The sequence below is a fragment of the Antedon bifida genome, chromosome 4 (genome assembly GCF_963402885.1).
Source record: "Antedon bifida chromosome 4, ecAntBifi1.1, whole genome shotgun sequence".
NCBI lineage: Eukaryota > Metazoa > Echinodermata > Crinoidea > Comatulida > Antedonidae > Antedon > Antedon bifida.
Window position 1 is genome coordinate 20,797,833 of NC_136229.1, and position 18,694 is coordinate 20,816,526.

Genomic DNA, 18,694 nt, shown 5'->3' on the forward strand with positions numbered 1-18,694 from the left:
ATTAAACTTCAACCAAAAAAGCAATCCGTCAACTGACACCAATGTAGTTAAGTAGCTTTATTGGCAGCTTCTTATTTTACTCACTATATTTACATCTACAAAATATTTATACTGTATATATATTACTGTATATACAAGAGTGTTTTTCCCCCTATAATTTTATTTCTCTAAATGAATCAAAATGTAGGTCTACATATATGTTTTTTCGACTATTATTTTACAGGGGTGCTACACTGATACAAAATGTTTATTACAGCATGTATTTACTGTAAATAAGTTTTCCTGAAAATATGCTTTTATTGATACAGTAATCTGGGGTGGAATTTAGTGGGTGTGAAAATATCCTCTATACCCCATTAAATTAAAAAAATTGACTTCTTTTTATAAGTTCTTTGATAACAATTCAATTTGTTCTCTAGTTTTAGTAGCTTGATGCTTGAATTCCTTCATGGCAGTCTCTGAAACTTTCATCTGAAAAGAGAACAAAAAACGGAAATCTATTTGTAAGCATTCGATATATCTAACTGTGGATAAACTTAAAAGTTACATTTTTTATAGCATACCAGTTTATTTTGCTGACGCGTAGACTCCAATTTCAGGAATTCTTCCATTGTCAAATCCTCATAATCTTTTTTTAAGTTGATAAACGTACAATTGGGAGAATGGCGTTTATGTTCTGACCTGCAAATACAAATGCTAACATAACATACAGAACAACAGTAAGTAAGTATACACATGGCCAGCTTGATCGGATGATGAAAATAACACTTATTTTTCTTACATTGGGTTGTCATCAGGCTCCCAGCCATCAAGTTCTTTGAAACATAAGAAGCATTTAACCGCATCAGGTTCATGAACTGTTGGGCAGTGGTAAAACCCTGCATGCGCCATCTGCAAAAACAAATAATTCATGGCTGCTGATCATTGACATTACTATTTACTACATTATTATGATTTTATTTATTTATTTTTGGGATATAGGCCTAGGCTATATTGTATTGCAGTTTGTACCGGTAACTAATCTCTCCTAGCTAGGTAGGGTCTAGTCTAGGCTTAGGCTAGTACTAGTAGTTTATAGGGGAAATCCCTAGTTAGTAGTCCTCCTAGCAAGCAAGGCCTGCCCGATAAGCTAGGACTAGTAGGCTAGAGAAAGGCATGGTAGTAGGCCATTCCTACTGTCTATGTCTAGCTAGGTAGGCTAGGCATAAAATAATGATAGGCCTACTAGCCTAGTACTAGTAGGGCCTAGCTAGTCTAACTAACTAGCTAGGCCTAGCCGGTTCAGGGACGATTCGGCCCGGGACTATTCGGCCCACTTTTGGTGGGACGATTCGGCCCACTTTTGGGCCGAAACATCCCACTTTGTGGGCCGAAACGTCTCACTTCAGACCAAATTCATATTCATTTTTTTGGGTATTTATCAAGTTTTTAAAGGTGTTTAACAATCCGTATTTTATTGATATTGACAATTTTGATATAATATATATAATAAATTACTAAAAAACGTAATTTTATAATGAATTTATTACTTCGAAAACCTTGTTTATTTCGTGCATTCGCCAAGCGGCCAACAGAGGGCGTAACTTGTTTACATCGTTCGCGTGACTAAAAATTGATCATTTTCGACAATGTTTTCAAAATGTTTGCTTTATTGCATCGTTATCCATTCTGTACTAGGCTACCCCATAGTCTCTCTGGAAATAAAGTTTGGGGAAAAAGCTTATTTTATGCTTATAAAATGCATATCAACGCCGATAAATTTAAGTGTGCCGAATCGTCTCAGGGCCGAATCGTCCCGGGCCGAATAGTCCCGGGCCGAATCGTCCCAGGGCCGAATCGTCCCGGGCCGAATCGTCTCAGGGCCGAATCGTCCCGTTACCGGCCTAGCCTAGGCCTATTATGTTATGCTAAATTAGGAAAATTCAAACCTTTTCTGGTGTACAAGCACAACCTTCTGTAAATGGCCAATCGGAAAATGATGAAAGCCGTGTTGAATATGTATTCATTAAGAATTCAGGATACTTCTTTTGATCTTCTAACATCTTATAACTAGCCATTTTCGCTCGTCCCGTTGTAGGCTAGGCCCTTTATAACGTGAATTTTTTTGAATATGGCGCCGAGCTAGCAGTCCTCCGTTTTGATGCCTGAAATTTGTTATGAAAGTGGCTTTCAAATCAATTCGTGACGTCACTCGACGACGTCCAATAAAAAACGTACCCAATCGCCTACGTCATTGGTGGCGTTCTTAAGAATGACGTCATTGCTTAAAAAAAACATTTGGATTGCATCGGATTTGGAAGAGAGTGGTAGAGTAGTGAGAGTCGAATGTATTAAAACCACAGCAATAAAATATTAAATAATTTCAGAAACTGTGAGTAGTTTGGTTATTAAACATGTACTTTATTTGAAGTAGAGTTTTATGATTTTTTAGGCCACATTACTGTGTGGTATTATTGCTTTTTTTAAGGAAGATTAGGCCTACTATAGTTTAGGGGAGAGTTACGTGTAGGCTAGTGTAGACCTGGCTGGCCCTGGCTAGTTAGATAGTCTGGTGTGCCTCCTCTAGCTAGGCTAGATGCCTAGCTCTATTACTGGATTAGGCATAGCTTTGTGTGTTTGTTTGGCTTGCCCACAACAACACCAACAGTGAACTATGGCTAGGCCTATCTACTTATTATTATATTTTTAGACTTCATAACAATTTGCAATCACATGTAAATATTATAAAAAATAAAAAAGATAAACTTGTTGTTTTTTAATAAATTGTTCTCTTTTACGTAATTGTTTGCATAATAAAAGACACAGACGTACTGTATATTCTCTATATAATATATTAATTACAGTACATATAAATAGAGTTAACATTTATTATATATGCCTCTAATATAATATTTAAACCTTTTTTCGAAATGGCCAGTTTGAAAGACACAGATCCTTCTCCGAGACCTGTAAGTGTAAAATAAAACAAAACAACTTAATTATTGATAATAAATATTATTAACCAAATAAAAAATATCCACATAAATAATGTAGCCCCTAAAAAAATATCAATACAATTTTTTTTAAACGAAGAAAATGTATTACCCGCTTGCATGCATCCTGTTCCATACAAAATAGCGCGATCGCAATAAAATGTGACCGATTTCAAATGAGATCGATATCATCAAAAGTAAAGCTCTAGCGGCGCGCCATACAAAATGCCCGAAGTTTATTTTATCGCGACCGATTTCAAGCGCGACCGATATCATCGTAAACCGTTTTTTAGTGTCATTTTGTGTCCCTGACTAGAGTGCTGGTGCTTATCCCAATCCCCCTCCTGCTACAGTTAAAAATGACAAGTTCAACCCACTGTGTAATTAAAAAAAAGATGATGATTGATATAGTTAACTGTATTTATTTTTACTTTCAAAATGCTACCCTATTCTATTTCACCCTTTGAATAAGCTGTCAAATAAGTGTAAAAATAATTGGGAGTAGTTTATTTATTTATTCTGTCTTTATACCCGCATGACACTTTCAGTGCTAAAGCATTGATTTCCAAAGTGGTTCAGTCAGGAGAGAAACATTAACAATAAGAATAATTCAAAGATAACTAAAATTTACATTAGTACACACACATTTACAAAAAGGTAACTATCTACAAAACATACAAATATAAATAAAGGAAGGAATTCAAGGTAAAAGATAATAATACGTCTAGTAATATTTTGGATTGAATTTTTAAAAGTTGAAAGTGTCATAGATTTATAGTTTGTTTTTGTGTCATTTGAAAGTTTGTTTCATAATTTGGTTGATCGATATACAAAAGTTCTTTTACCTTGTGTATTTTTTATTACTCTGACTACGTGTACAATATGAGTGCAAGCAATCATTAAAAATAAATTTGTTTAATAAGTAGCATGGAGCATGATCATTTAGACACTTGAATAACATTATAAGTATCTGTTCTTCCCACTTATCACTAGGTTTACACCACCTCAAAGAGCTTAAAATATCTATAACTGGTGTTTTAATATCTGCGGAAAGTAAAATTCTTCCAAGTCAGTATTAGGAGAGATTTGCAAGTTTTGCATTACAATTTGACCAAATACAGTCACAGTAGTTAAAAAGAGGTATTACTAAAGCATTAGCTAACATTTTTAGAGTATTTCCTTGTAGTACTTTACACGTCGGATAACAGCAATTCTTTTAGAGATTTTACATGTCAAATTGTCAATATGTTCTGACCATATTAATTTAGAATCAAACACAACTCCAAGATATTTGAATGAATCAACTCTGTCAATACGAATTCGATTATAGGTTAGGGAAATATTTGAAAATTTGGGTAAAGTGTGGTTTGTTCCAAAGATCATAAATTTAGTCTTCTTGATATTCAATGTAAGTCTATTTTCCTCAAACCATTTAGCAATTTTGTTTAAATTTCAATTTAATTCATTTTGAAGTAGAGTGGGATCAGATGAGTTACATAAGATTGTAGTGTCGTCTGCATACATAAACAATAAAGGTCCTAGTATAGATCTTGGGGCACACCGATGTTCACTTCCATATGAGTAGATTGTGTTGAGTTGGTTTTAACAACTTGAGATCTCTCACTAAGATACGAGATGAACCAGTTCAGAGCAGATGACTTAATTCCACAATCAATAGGTTTAGATATAAGGAGTTTGTAATCAACAGTATCAAATGCCTTTTTTAAATCAATGAAGATAGCAGCAGTTGCTTTACCTCCATTTAAGTTATTTAGAATATAATCTGACACATCTATTAGGGTAGTGTTAGCATTTCATATTATACCTACTGTAACTGATTCAAAATGTCATCGATATGAAGCATGACAGAAATTTTAAAGACACCAAAATACAATGTTTTATGTAATTGTACCATGAGTGTACATACAGTATTTAAAGACAATCAAACAGTAGGAAATAGGATTTTATAGATGAAAATAATACATTAGTATTTTAATGCAGTACAGTATATCTTATTGTCATTTGTTTACAGATATCAATCAAGGCCTAGTTTGAACATGTCAGAACAACACCCACCACCATATAGTCAGGCAGTTGGTCAACCAGGAATGGAGTCAAAAGGTAACATTACAGTGCTTCCAACTACTGCCATAATACTTCTGATTACAAAGCAACATGAATTAAATACAGTACATTCAATTTCTCTTTGTTCATTTCATAAACAAAGAGAACACATAACAAAAAAGGAGTAAACAAATTTAATTTCATTGAGAAATACATATTTTATGTATTAGTTACATAGTATTGTTAATGTGGTATGGTAATCTGCAATTATTTATCATTTTAGTCTAAAATTGATGAAATGACTGTTTTAATGATTTTCTATTGATGAGGGTAGTGTATGTGTTTATTTTTTATTATCAAAATAAATTTATTTTTATTTTCAGATCCAGCCTATCCTCCTTCAAATCCTGGGTATCCACCACCAGCTGGTTACCAAGCTACACCGCCCCCTGCAGGCTATGCACAGCCACCCCCTGCAGGCTACCCACCACAAGCCCCTGCAGGTTACCCACAACAAGCCCATGGAGGATACCCACAACAAGCCCCTGGAGGATACCCACAACCTTACCAGCAGCCACAAACCACAGTGGTGGTTGGTCAGCCAAGTACCACAGTGACAACAGTGGTCCACCAGGTGTTTAGAGAATTTCCAGTGCAGACTACATGTCCTAATTGCCGTAACAATGTGACAACTGTAGTCAGAAAAGAACCAGGCATGTTTGCCTGGCTCCTCTGTCTGATCATCGCCTTTTTTGGGTGAGTAAGGATTTTGTTTTGCAAGCCTGCACAAGTATAAATTCATACCCTCTAAATCAAGGATGCTAATTACATTTTCAAGATGTATTTTTTTCATACCAAAAACATCTCTTATCAACAAACTACAGTGTTTTGTTTAGATATCTGAAAATGTATATATGTATGTAACCGTAATCGGCAAGGTTTCAAGGCTCACTCGCTCCATGGTTCTGGTGGTTGAACGGATAAGGACTATAAACTAGTCCAGTGTACACATCTAGCTCATGTGCACTTTAAAGAACCTAGTAAATCTTTCGAGACGAGTAGAGGTTCCCCCCCGCGTACTAGTTCAAACACAGCCACTGTGTTGTGGACAGACGAGAGAGCGCCTTCAAGTGGCTGACATGATGTGATCCTTATGAGAACCATGTAGTTGAAAAGTGTAACATCTGAGTCCACAGAACCATGAGCAATGATCCATGTTTGTTGGCGCTATACAAGAACTCGTATATTATACATTTTAAATCTGTTTTTTTTTTTTATTGCAGGGGATGGATGGGATGTTGCCTGATCCCATTCTGCATTGATGGGTGTCATGACTGTACTCACACTTGCCCAGTGTGTCAGTACCAAATATCTCACTACAATCGGATGTAAGAACAAACAGACCTACTTTCAACAAAGATGTAAAGATTTCTCTAGAGTGACATTTTTAAATGTTATGCTTGAATTAACTTCCAATGTTATTCAAATATTCATTTTTAAATCACTCAATTTCTTTTTCTAATAAACGTACAACCTATATATTGCTATTTAAACTTTTTTTATACCTTATTTATTAGAACTATTGTAGTGTACTTACAAAGAACTTAAATATGTCTTCTCTGTACCTTTTATCAGTGGTCTCCCAAAATATAACTCATGTTATGCTTGAATTAACTTTTAATGTTATTCAAATATTCATTTTTAAATCACTCAATTTTGTTTTCTAATAAGCATACAACCTATATATTGCTATTTAAACTTTTTTATATCTTATTTATTAGAACTATTATAATGTACTTACAAAGAAATGAAATGTCTTCTCTGTACCTTTTATCAGTGGTCTCCCAAAATATAACTCAATTCTGGATAATTAAGCCAAGTACTGAATACTAGGTGATATCCGATTTATCAAATTCTGGGTTATATCCGATTTATCAAATCGCAATACCAAATATATGACATATCATTGTCATTCTTTAATTGTACGTTATCAATCTATTTTACAAAATATTGCCTCGATTGTACTTTCAATGTTTTTTTAACGGCTAGGCTTAACCTACCACTACTAGACCCATTTTTTATATCATTTTCTTGCACTATTTTTAATACCTGTTGGAGCCATCTTGCTAGTGAATCTTGCTGGCAAAGCCTGCTTTCAGGAGAACACTGCTTACATAACTAACTTAGATTTTTCATGGACATTAATGATTAAGCATTAAATTTCTATATAAACAGAAATATTTTTATTTCAATTTATAATTTTGCATATTATAATATACTCAGTACCGTAATAATTAAACAATGTTTAATAATAATAATATACAGAACTATGTTTGAATAATAATGTGTAAACATATTCTTACTATTGTTTGCATGCAAAGCAATTGTTTTTTAAGTCAATATACAATCATTATATATGGATGAAATTTATGGTGAATTTTCATATAGGCGCTTATGTATCATAAAATCTGTTATGCCTTATGGTGTTGATTCATTTTATAGAGGTGGTTATAAATGCTAAAATTTTATTTTACATCTAAAGATAACTAACATTGGGACTTCTGGATCAACGAGTTAAACATGAACTTTAACCTTACCCATCATGTCACATGTTTTATGATGTTGAACACATTCTTGCATTCTACAATGAGGTTAAAGTTTAATGTCATTGATCAAAAAGTTTATTTTATTATTTATCTATCATGACTAAATCATGAAAGGTTTATATTTGAATATTAATTGTCTGGATAATTGAAAGTTTTTTTTTAACAATCTATATCAACCAGAAACATTGTATACTGGTATAATTGTTAAAAAGGCTTGATACATTATTTATATATATTTATTAAAATTAGTTGGTGATGGCTCAGATTTAGTTTGTAAAAGTTTGGTCTTGTTTTATTTGGGGATGTAGTTTTTAATGATTTTATTTACAGTAAGTAATTGTATGCATCTACAAAGTCATTATTTGTGGTTCATTTATCAATATTTTACATAAAATAATTTCATTTATTGTTAAGACAGTTCACCCGTTGTATATTCTTCATTCTTAAGGGCATATTTTCTACTTCTAAGAAAAAAATTGATTTAAAAAACGGAAAGAGAAACGACCAATTTGAAAAACGTGTAAAATGCTGTTTGATGTATCCTCTGCAATAACCAATTTTGCAAATGGCAATGGCAACACGAAGAAGGATATCTGGTTTTAGTGTTTGTGTTTAGCAGTAGAAACATGTGATAAGCAATATTATATTTTTGTATCTTTATCCTTTTCATAAATGTTTGTTGATGCTTTTATATTTTTATTCCTTTGTGGAACAACCTATCCAAAATATTTTTACTGTAGTTGTAGCTCTAATATGTAATGTGAAATTACTTTGATGTGAATCATTTTATTGTTATAGTATTCCTAATGGTCACCGCAACCTGAACCAAAGACTACACAGAAAAGAGTGCACAGCATAATGAAATCAGCTGTCACTTTCTAAAATTGGGTTTGTTGCGGACACTATCACAACAGTAATTGTAATCATGGTATTACAGTACTTGATTGTATTGGTTTGGTGTCAAAAGTACCTAAATAACTTGTGACCAAAATTGCTTATGAGTATAAAATGTCATACAGTAAAATTGTGGTAATTTCATTAGTAAAATTGTTGTAATTTCATCAGTGATTCTATAAAATAAAATATGTTCAGTACATAAAGTTCTGTAAAGTTTATTTTATTTACTATCGTCACATCAGAATTGATTTTCATCATAATTTTTATACATTTGGCAGTAATTCAATTCTATAAATAATACAAAAAACAATATAACAAATAACTTAAAATAAATGACACAATGTTTCAGATTCAATATTACTAACAATATTTTATAATAGATTTATAATAAAATAATTGTTTTTGTGGTATAGCTTTTTACATAATTTTATAAATCCAGAAATAAATTTTGCTATTTCAACAATAGTAACTAGAGGGCGGTATATAAGGTCGTTTTCTATTGTTTAAGCACGAGAGCATAGTGGGATCATAAATACAGGAAACGTAACAAAGTTCCGGTTTTTAAGGGCTGAAGTGGCGGCTCAATGCCGGTGTATCCGCACGACTAACGAGAATTCTAAGGTATTTAAAATGATCCTTCATAATAAAATATTCACACATGCTATTCTGAAGTATTATTATAAATAAATGTAGCCGTAAAAGGCAAGTTTAGGTCCAATGCTGACCGAGCTAGTGTCTACAAAAATGTCGCGGGAGCTAATCGACGAGGGAGGCGTCGTATGATGAAATTCAGAACCTTGCATGGAAAGGCGATTACAAAACCAGGCCTAGGATTGACACGAGAGGAGGCTACCTATTTTTGAAGTTTTGAGTGGCTTATGTAGCTAAATGATAATAATTTGAAATATATTTATTTATGATAAAGGACAGATAAATTATTAAACTAATGTGCTTATGTTGACATTTTCAATCGTAAATAGAAAAATACACTCTGTCAGTGTAGGCTAAATATATATAAGAATTTCATGACAAATTAATAATTCATGAATTTGATATCTATTTTTATACCTCCATGATTTAATCAATATCTTAATTTTATTCATAAATACGTCAATTTAAATAGATGTTACTAGATCCGAACATTTGATGGTTTTTTTTTATACGTATTGTATAAACACACTCATGAGTCATATATATATATATAACAGGTACTGACTACAATGAATGGACACAGTCCACCGTGCCCACACGGGCAAGGCCCAATACAAGAGTGAATCACAATTTCATATCCTAAACAAGGCACATTTGTTTTGCTCGAAATGTACTATACTGTATAACTATTGCACTAAAAGAAAGAATGTTAAGATTTAATTACTATGCCGTGAAGAAAAATGATTTATTTTAGAGTGTCAAAAAGATTTCCCTCAAAAGTATTTTGCTATGCTATAAGGATGCCTCAAGGAGTAATTCATAAATAAAATTAAAACACTGGTACAATTTAATGTTCAAAAGGCTAAAGGGGTTTTCTAAGGAAAGGAACAGGATTTGAAAATTGCTGTTTCATATCTCAACTGCAATACCAACTGTACAATTTCCTTCCTAGTTTCTCATCATTCTTGGCTCACTTATTGTACTTAACACACTAACTTTATTTAGCCTACATCTACTTACAGGTTTGAAAAACGCAAGATATCTACTTTTATAAAGGCATTCCCAAACAAGAAAATCCTGTCATCATGGCAACTATGAGATCATTGAAAAATGTGGCTAAAAACTATTCACCTGCTCAGGTCAAAGTTCGAGAAGCCACGTCGAATGATCCATGGGGCCCATCAAGTTCTGTCATGTCCGAGATTGCGGATTTGACTTACAATGTTGTGGCCTTCACAGAAATAATGACCTTATTATGGAAACGGTTGAGTGACCACGGTAAAAACTGGCGACACGTTTATAAATCTTTAGTGGTGCTAGAATATATAATTAAGACAGGGTCGGAGCGGGTCGCACAACAGTGCAAGGAGAACATCTTCGCAATCAACACATTAAAAGATTTTCAGTTTTTGGATCGAGATGGAAAAGATCAAGGAGTGAATGTACGAGAGAAATCAAAGAATCTAGTATCGCTACTGAAGGATGACGAGCGGTTAAAATCTGAAAGAACGCGTGCTCTGAAGGCAAAAGAGAGATTTGCGCAATCATCACAAGGAATTGGTAGCGACACAAAGCCAAATATGACGGGGACTGAATCAAGTTCAAGCTCATCACCAACTTCAAACGGAGGTTAGTTTATTAAGTTGTCTAGGAAATAAATATTTAATACAGTTACAGTTTGGACACCACTATTCAGAGGACATCCCTATTAAAGGAGTTGCATATAGCTCGCTTGAGGTTTAGGTTAGGGTGTACCTCTTGCATCACTATCAACAGGTGCAAGTAAGCCTAATCAGCTCTGATAGCATACTCAATTATAGTACAGTATTGATAAATGATGATTTCATAAAAATACAGATCTTTGAAATGTGCACATTACTGTAAACTAAAGTGTCATTGTTTTAACACTATTGCCAATCCCTATTCAGAACACCCCTAGTAAGGAGAAATGTTGTTGGGTCCTAATTTAGGTGACTTTTTAATGGTGTACAGTACAGTACAGTAATACACACGTCATCATCATAGACAGCACAGTACTCACTTTTAAAGTTAAAGTATTTTGTATTATTCTAAATGTTACCAAGTAGACTGCTTTATTTAGTGTAATATCAGTTATGTTTATGAATGATATTCTCTACACAGAAGATCATGAGCTTTGTTACTGAAGGCTTCCTGCATGTTGTAATGCAATATTCCCATGACATCCTCATTAAATGTTATTTATGACCAGGTTTGACAGTAACAATCTAAATTAATGTTCAGAGTATGAAATGTCCAACAGTGTCCAACCAATTGCCATCTCTGAATGTGATTATTACAGTAAGCTTATTGGAAATTCTCTGTTGTTAAATGTCGTTAGCCTAGTATAAACTCAGCCTGTTAACGTCGCATTGATGCCTGGGTTGTATAGCTTCCTTACAAGCCTCAGTCAGGTACTATGTCCAGATACAGGTGTATACAAACTGTTAGTTTCCTAACCTGCCTGTCAGGTTCGCTATTTTTATCTCTTATTTGCTTTAAAACAGATCTGTGTCCATATTTGCACACAGAACCTTCCAGGGGGTTCACTTCCAGGTATACTAATTAATAAAGACACTTTAGTTACTCAAAATAGTATAGTGTACAGCATAGTACTGATAGTGATAATGACATTCTAAAATAATGTTACTATCCACTGTCTTACTACCCTAATGTTTGTTTCTGGCCATTCCAATTAAAAAACATATCAAGCCTATTTTTGATTTAATATATCAATTTACTACAGTTGGTGCACTCTAAAATGCTGGTAGTAGAGTTTTGGTTTAAATTTATTTGCCAAATCCATTTAAAATTCATTATCTTCATGATTTCTAAGAATAAATGTTTAAAAAACTCAAAGTCCAAATTGTTAGTCAGTATTTCAAATGCATTTAAATGATGATAACCCAAATGAGAGTAACAGTATATCATATATAGCATTCTTCTTTTTTAAAACTCTACAGTATGTCTTAACAATTCTATTTGATTAACACACAGGAACGAGAAGATGGTTATGATATTATCAAAGGCTAATTTACTATTCTCGATATTGATCCTTTTGTGCAGCCATGCATGTAATTACTGACCTTACTATTGCAGTTTTTCAATTCACTGTATCATCATTATGTTGATTCTTCATTGTCTCAAGTGTTGACTTGTAGAAGTCTGTGGGGTGTTGTTCCAGAATGTTGTTTTGTTCTGATCTGTCATATAGCCCAGCACCTTTATATTTCACAGAATTTAAGAACTGCTGTTACAAATAAATACAGTTTTAAAAGAAAATATGTTCACTTTATTAGGCCTACAAATGAATATTTTAAGATTTAATAAGATTTTTTAAGTAGCCTTATAGCATGGAGGTTTTTAAAAAAACAGGTATTTTCATATGGTGTTTTTTACCAGAATTAATTTTGAGATACTTTGAGTATACAAATATAGCAATGCTATGTCATATGTAAAATAATACAATTTTGCACGTGCTATTTTATGCCATAGATGCATCACCAAGCCAATTTACAAATGCAATTAGCGTCTAAGTAAATACATAGATTCCATATCATGTCGCTTAAGATTCCCCCAGAGAATTAAGATTCTTCCATTGACCAGGTAATAACGTGCCGTTAACACTGTTTGAATGAATTATCATTAAATAATTATAATATTTCTAAAAAGTCATCATTAGCACAATCATTTATACCTTTGATGAAGTTCCATAACAAGGAAGGGCTGTAGATATATTGGTAGATGAATTATGAGAACAAAATAAAGTATGCACAGATTTAGTAATTGATTCAAATTAGATAGAGAGAGGTGCTGAGATACCAGAGGGCTAAAACCAGGTCACAATGACACTTTAGTTTACAGTAATGTGCATATTTCAAAGATCTGTATTTTTATGAAATCATCATTTATCAATACTGTACTATAAGAGCTGATTAGGCTTACTTGCACCTGTTGATATTGATGCAAGAGGTACACCCTAACCTAAACCTCAAGCGAGCTATATGCAACTCCAGACACATTTTTTTGATCTGATAGACTATGAAATGTTTTATGAAATTTATTTGTGGCAAACAGATTATACCAACATTTGGGCAAACAATTTACCCAGAGTTAAGTAAGCTCCCAGTGGGTAATCTGACCTTTTTCTGGTTTTTACAGGAGGAGACCATAATGATCATTCTAGGCCGGCCAATTCAGAGATTGAGCAAGCCCGTCCAACCACTGCAGGAGAAGAGGACTTACAGTTACAGCTAGCCCTTGCTATGTCACGAGAGGAGGCCGAACAACAGTCAAAACAGACCCGAAGTGATGATATTAGGCTCCAGATAGCTTTGAATGAAAGCATGGAAGTAAGTTATTCTTACTGTATGTTTTACATTTTACTGTATTGCTTACATGTATTTTTTTAGTCTTTAAATTAGTTGTATTTGATTTTAATTCTGAGACAAGTTTTTCTCACATTTTTAGTTTGTCATTGAACTGTTAAGACACATACTGTGTAATAATATTCTACTGTAATTTATAAATACTTAAAAATATTATGCTATTCCTGTCATTACAGGAAACATAATTAAAACTGAAACTGTTTTTAATGGTGGTTCTTCTTCTGAAATGAGTGTCATTTCAGAAGTGCAGTATACAGACTTGGGATAAAACATGATCCCAGTATGTTGGCTTGTAACATGTAGTATGTTCTTTTTTGTCCCTCTTAGAACAAACCACAACCAACACTTCTGAACCTAGCTGAACCAACACCGGTTCCAGCAAAGGCAGATCCTTGGGGAATACCATCCAGTGGAACTGCAACAGCATTGACTGACCCATGGGCCTCAACTGCTGCCCCTGTTAACCAACAACCACCAGCAGACCCATGGGGAGCACCAGCACCATCAAAACCACCAATGCCAGATCCCTGGGGAGCACCACCAGTAGCTGCACCAGCACCATTACCAGCTAAACCAAATACCCAAAACATTGACCCCTGGACAGCTGAACCAGTACCAGTATCAGTACCAGTCAAGAATGATCCCTGGGATTTGGGCACACCAGTACCCGCTCCTGCTACAAATAACCAGCCAGATTGGGGATTCAGTAATGCGCCAACTCAGAGTGATCCGGATCTGGATTTTGATCTCTTACGATCAAACACTACTTCAAACCCACAACCTGTCGGTGCCTTCGATATGCATCTTTTAAATGATGCCATTCCACAACAGCCTCAGATGATGAACCAACAGAAAGCAAAGCCTCAGAAAAAACCAGAGGACTTCCTCGGAGAGAACTCAAGTCTGGTGAATTTAGACTCGTTAATAGTCACTAATAAAACCGATCAGTCGAGCCTGTCCCAACCAATCAACCCGTTTGTCTTTAGTACCGCTCCTTCAGCTGCAGCTGCACCTGTCAGTAACCCTTTCCAACAACAACAAGCTCCAAGACCGACTCTAAACCAGATGAGAGCTCAACCTGTGGTTGGAGGACCAGTTCCTGGTAGCTTTGGTATGGGACAACAACCTGTGATGTTGGGTGCCGGAGCAGGCTTACCACCTCCGTTATTACCGATGGCTCAAAATTCAATGCAGATGCCACCACAGAACCAAGCAACTAATCCATTTTTGCTTTAACAGTGTGTAGGTGAGTGTACTTTTAATTTTCTTAAACACCGAGAGAAATGTCATGGACAAAGTGATTACTCCACCCATCAATATCCTACTTGAACCCCTGTTGGTATAATGCTTTGTTTTACATAGTATTCTTTGAATTTCACTTCTTATTTTGTACTCGAGACTCTATTTTTAGAATTCTTCATTTTCAACTGACTGCTTGCTAACAAGCAGCCTGGTCAATTGTTATTGTATTATATTAGATAAATATTATCAATGAATTATAATTTTTAATGTGTGTATATATTGTATTATATCTTTCAGATTTTTCATGTCTTTGCATATTAAGTCACATATCTGGGCATCATTAGTGGTGGTAAAAATAGCACCATTGTCAATAATTGATAAGTATGTACAACCAGTAACAAAATACTTAAATTAGAAGTTGTATATTATATTAGTATTGACTGGAAATGAGAAATCAGGGATTGATGTAGAGGTGTATATATGAGAATTAGAGGGCGCACTTCATAATAATCACATGACAGTATTAATATTACTTCATAACAACTACAAATTCATTACATGTCATTTTCATTGTACAGCAACTGCAGATGCTGCAGTAATTATTGTGGTAAGGTTGGGATAACAACAGTCGCATAGCAACTAGAAAACTAGAATAATAGTACAATGAAAGATTCTGTTGTATGTACCATTTAAATTACTTTACCAAATAAATGAATCCACTAAATATTTGATCCCATTTGGATGCAATGCAGCAATGTAGACACAATACTAGTTAGTTAACCAATCACAAGCGACAGTTGGATGACCCATCGCATCGTGATTGGTCAAATTACTTGTGGTGGGCTTATGTTCTTGTGTTGTGTCAAAGTCGGAACCAAACTAAAATGGTTTTCACAGCCTTGTTGGTCTTGCATAGTTTCAATAGAAAGTAATTTAACACAATAAAACATAACAACCTTTTATAACTAATTAATGCAGGAATAAATATCTGAGCTAGCACACTGTATTCCGATAACTTTATTAAAGAGATTTTAAATGAGGTAAAATGTAAACAAATACATTTGATTAATTTTTATAATTTTGTTAATTTGTGCTCAAGTAAATTGTTCTGGACGTACAATAGTAATACATTTAGATTTGAGAAATTTCAAGTCTCCTTCGAATTTAGACTAACTTTAACAAGTTGGCACAGCCGATGGCATTCTGGTTTTTGACTGAAGTTGGTTCGAATCTTATACATTTTCACTCAAGCTAAGACTCAACCGGCCTCATGATCTACTTAATTGGCTGGATTGTATTCATAATCAATTTCAGTATGCAACCGTTAATGAAAATGATTTAAGTTTAATTTAAGATCCATTCTTAAGACCACAAACTCTTTAAGGAAGTTTAGGTGTACTTAAGTTAAACATTTGTATTGTTTTCTTGTATAATATTCAAATTTATTCAAAATAAAATACCACTGTTTTACATCAATCAACTGTAATTAATAAGCCATCCTAATTACCTGTGGTTATTATATCTGTGTTATTTAATAAGAAACATTTTAATTTTAGTTTATTATAATTAAAAGTATTCTCCTCAAATGTCTATGAAGAAATATATTTATCTAAATGTGCTCAGAATTTAAAGCTATTTTAACATGGTAGTTACATTTAATTGCAAGATTTTCTTTCAAAATATCGTAAATGTTGGTATGAGATTTGTTTGTGTACCAGTTTATGAAATTATATGATTTGATCGATTGATTACTAGCTCTTCTATTAAAATAATGTACTGTACTTTGAAATATTATATATTTAAAGGTGGTAAAATAATTTAATTTTAAGCTTCAAAAGCTCAGTAAGGATTTTGTTTAAAAATTCATATTTTGTTTGTAATTAAATCTATTGTATTGTTATACCAATTGAATCTAGGACCGACTATTAGGAAGCTTTTCATTTGCGACGACCGAGGACCTAAATTATACATCATATACATGTTCCAATTAGCCGCAGTCCACTAAATCGATTACGATTTTTGTTTCGCGCACAGTACATGTGCGCCCAAAAATATGGTATTGATGTATTAGATATTTCCTGTTTAACATGACCTGCACAAAGGAGATATTACATTTGGTATGAAAGATATGTTTTTAAACAATAACAAAATGTACTAAAGTGTATAAGCATGTGCCTGAAGATGGGGAGGACTGGTTGCACTATTGCCCCTCAAGTAACCCTTTTAAAATACACATTTTAACACCAAATTAAATTACATTATTATGTGCATTTTGATATCAAATGATAAGTGTACTTTTATTATGATATATTAGTGTTTTCCTAAATGTAGTTGTGTTCATGTATCGTGGGCAAATTATTTCGATATGTTCCGTTAATTAAAATTGTAATACACTTTGTATTGTTTATATAATGTAGAAAATGGTATAATAATCATTGGTAAAGGTTTTGTAAACTGTTAGTGCGGTGGATTATTTTACAATTATATTAAAATATTTAAAATAGCTATATAAGTTTTTTATCTTACAGTAATAAGTGATTCCAACATCCTACTGTAGCTTTCGTTATCCCCTTTCGTGAAGATATCACTGATATATACGTTGTTTCCAACATACGTGTGAATGCAATAGCTTTGGATGACGATCCCTTCAATTAAGGACCACCCGTGTGAACGCAAATAATATTGACATTTGGTAGGGGATAATTCAATGGTGAGCCGATATCATACGGAAATCTACCACGGCTTAAGAAACAAAATCGTATACGGAGGAAAGTTGATTCAACAAGGGTTTAAGTTTACCGTAACTTTCTTACTTGTTTATCTAAGCGTTAGACCTTTGTCAGTAGGCTTGTTCAGAGACCAATCTTATTCTTTAATAAGTATTGTAGCTAATTTTCACTTTCATTGCTTTGTAAAAGTTTGGTTCACAAAGAGCAATGAGTTCGTTTTTGCTGAGTGTAATATAAACTGCGCTCAACTCAAACGCGCTTAATTTGCTCTTGTTTGAACCAAGTTAATCGTGCGTATATATATTCAAATATAATATTAGCCTGACCTGTAACATGTTTGCTCATTTTGTTTAATAAATATCACTGGTAATATAATGTCATTAATGTTAGACTTTTTGTTTTGGTTAGCAGTGCACTGTTTCGACATTGTTTGTGTACGGTCGTTGGCATGCATATTTAATATTTAGTCCCAGAGATCATGTCGTGGGAAATCGAAAGCGACGATGATAAAGCTTGGTTCCCACTAGCGACGTAACGCAGCGTAAGTGATTTGACCAATCACAAGCGATGGATTATTCGAACAGTGACTTCTTATTGGTCAACCCGCTTGCGTTTCGCGTACGTCCTTTCGTTGCGTCACGCTTAACAACCGTACCAATTCCTTGCTCTTGACAATTGCAATTCAGTGCAATGTATACTGTATCCGAATTTAAGTTTAATTCAGAGGTAAAGGATAAAACGATATTATATTATATTTTATCATTAGATAGTTAATTTAGACTTTTTATGGGGAAAATTTATATCACGAAGTCACGGTCATTAATTTAATTAGACAATTTAGACGATTTAGTATAGTCTTGCATTTTTAAGAATTAAAACATACTAGGCCTAGGGCCTACGTAGGCCTACTCGTATTTCATCCGGAACAATAGACAGATTCATAAAGGCCTAGCGCGAGTAAAATCAATAGGCCCTATTATTAATTATGAAATATTATTATACATTGTTGTAAGTAATATTACACGTAATAGTAATCTATTGGATCAAATCAAAACCAAATAAGTTATTTTCTTAAAAACTCAAGCAAAGTTAAAGCTGGTATAATAGCCCCCTCTTCTTCAGCTCGA

General features: G+C 33.6%; 3 protein-coding genes across 3 annotated transcripts; 2 read left to right on the top strand and 1 right to left on the bottom strand.

The window, feature by feature from the left end:
• Positions 1-44: 44 nt before the first annotated feature.
• LOC144840003 (baculoviral IAP repeat-containing protein 5-like) lies at positions 45-2,141 on the bottom strand. The gene is made up of 4 exons (XM_078695617.1): positions 1,929-2,141; positions 782-891; positions 564-681; positions 45-471 (listed from the first exon to the last, which is right to left on the bottom strand). Exons 1-4 carry the CDS (start codon positions 2,055-2,057, stop codon positions 382-384), a joined length of 447 nt encoding a protein of 148 aa, XP_078551743.1. The 5' UTR covers positions 2,058-2,141; the 3' UTR covers positions 45-381.
• Positions 2,142-2,286: 145 nt separating this feature from the next.
• LOC144840728 (lipopolysaccharide-induced tumor necrosis factor-alpha factor homolog) lies at positions 2,287-6,603 on the top strand. The gene is made up of 4 exons (XM_078696712.1): positions 2,287-2,371; positions 5,005-5,093; positions 5,420-5,792; positions 6,320-6,603. The coding sequence occupies exons 2-4, from the start codon at positions 5,030-5,032 to the stop codon at positions 6,426-6,428; spliced, it is 546 nt and encodes a 181-aa protein (XP_078552838.1). The 5' UTR covers positions 2,287-2,371; positions 5,005-5,029; the 3' UTR covers positions 6,429-6,603.
• A 2,437-nt stretch (positions 6,604-9,040) lies between these two features.
• On the top strand, positions 9,041-17,061 carry LOC144840726 (epsin-2-like). Its single transcript, XM_078696708.1, has 5 exons — positions 9,041-9,160; positions 10,213-10,819; positions 13,370-13,560; positions 13,924-14,842; positions 15,136-17,061. Exons 2-4 carry the CDS (start codon positions 10,276-10,278, stop codon positions 14,830-14,832), a joined length of 1,644 nt encoding a protein of 547 aa, XP_078552834.1. The 5' UTR covers positions 9,041-9,160; positions 10,213-10,275; the 3' UTR covers positions 14,833-14,842; positions 15,136-17,061.
• The last annotated feature ends 1,633 nt before the right edge of the window (positions 17,062-18,694 follow it).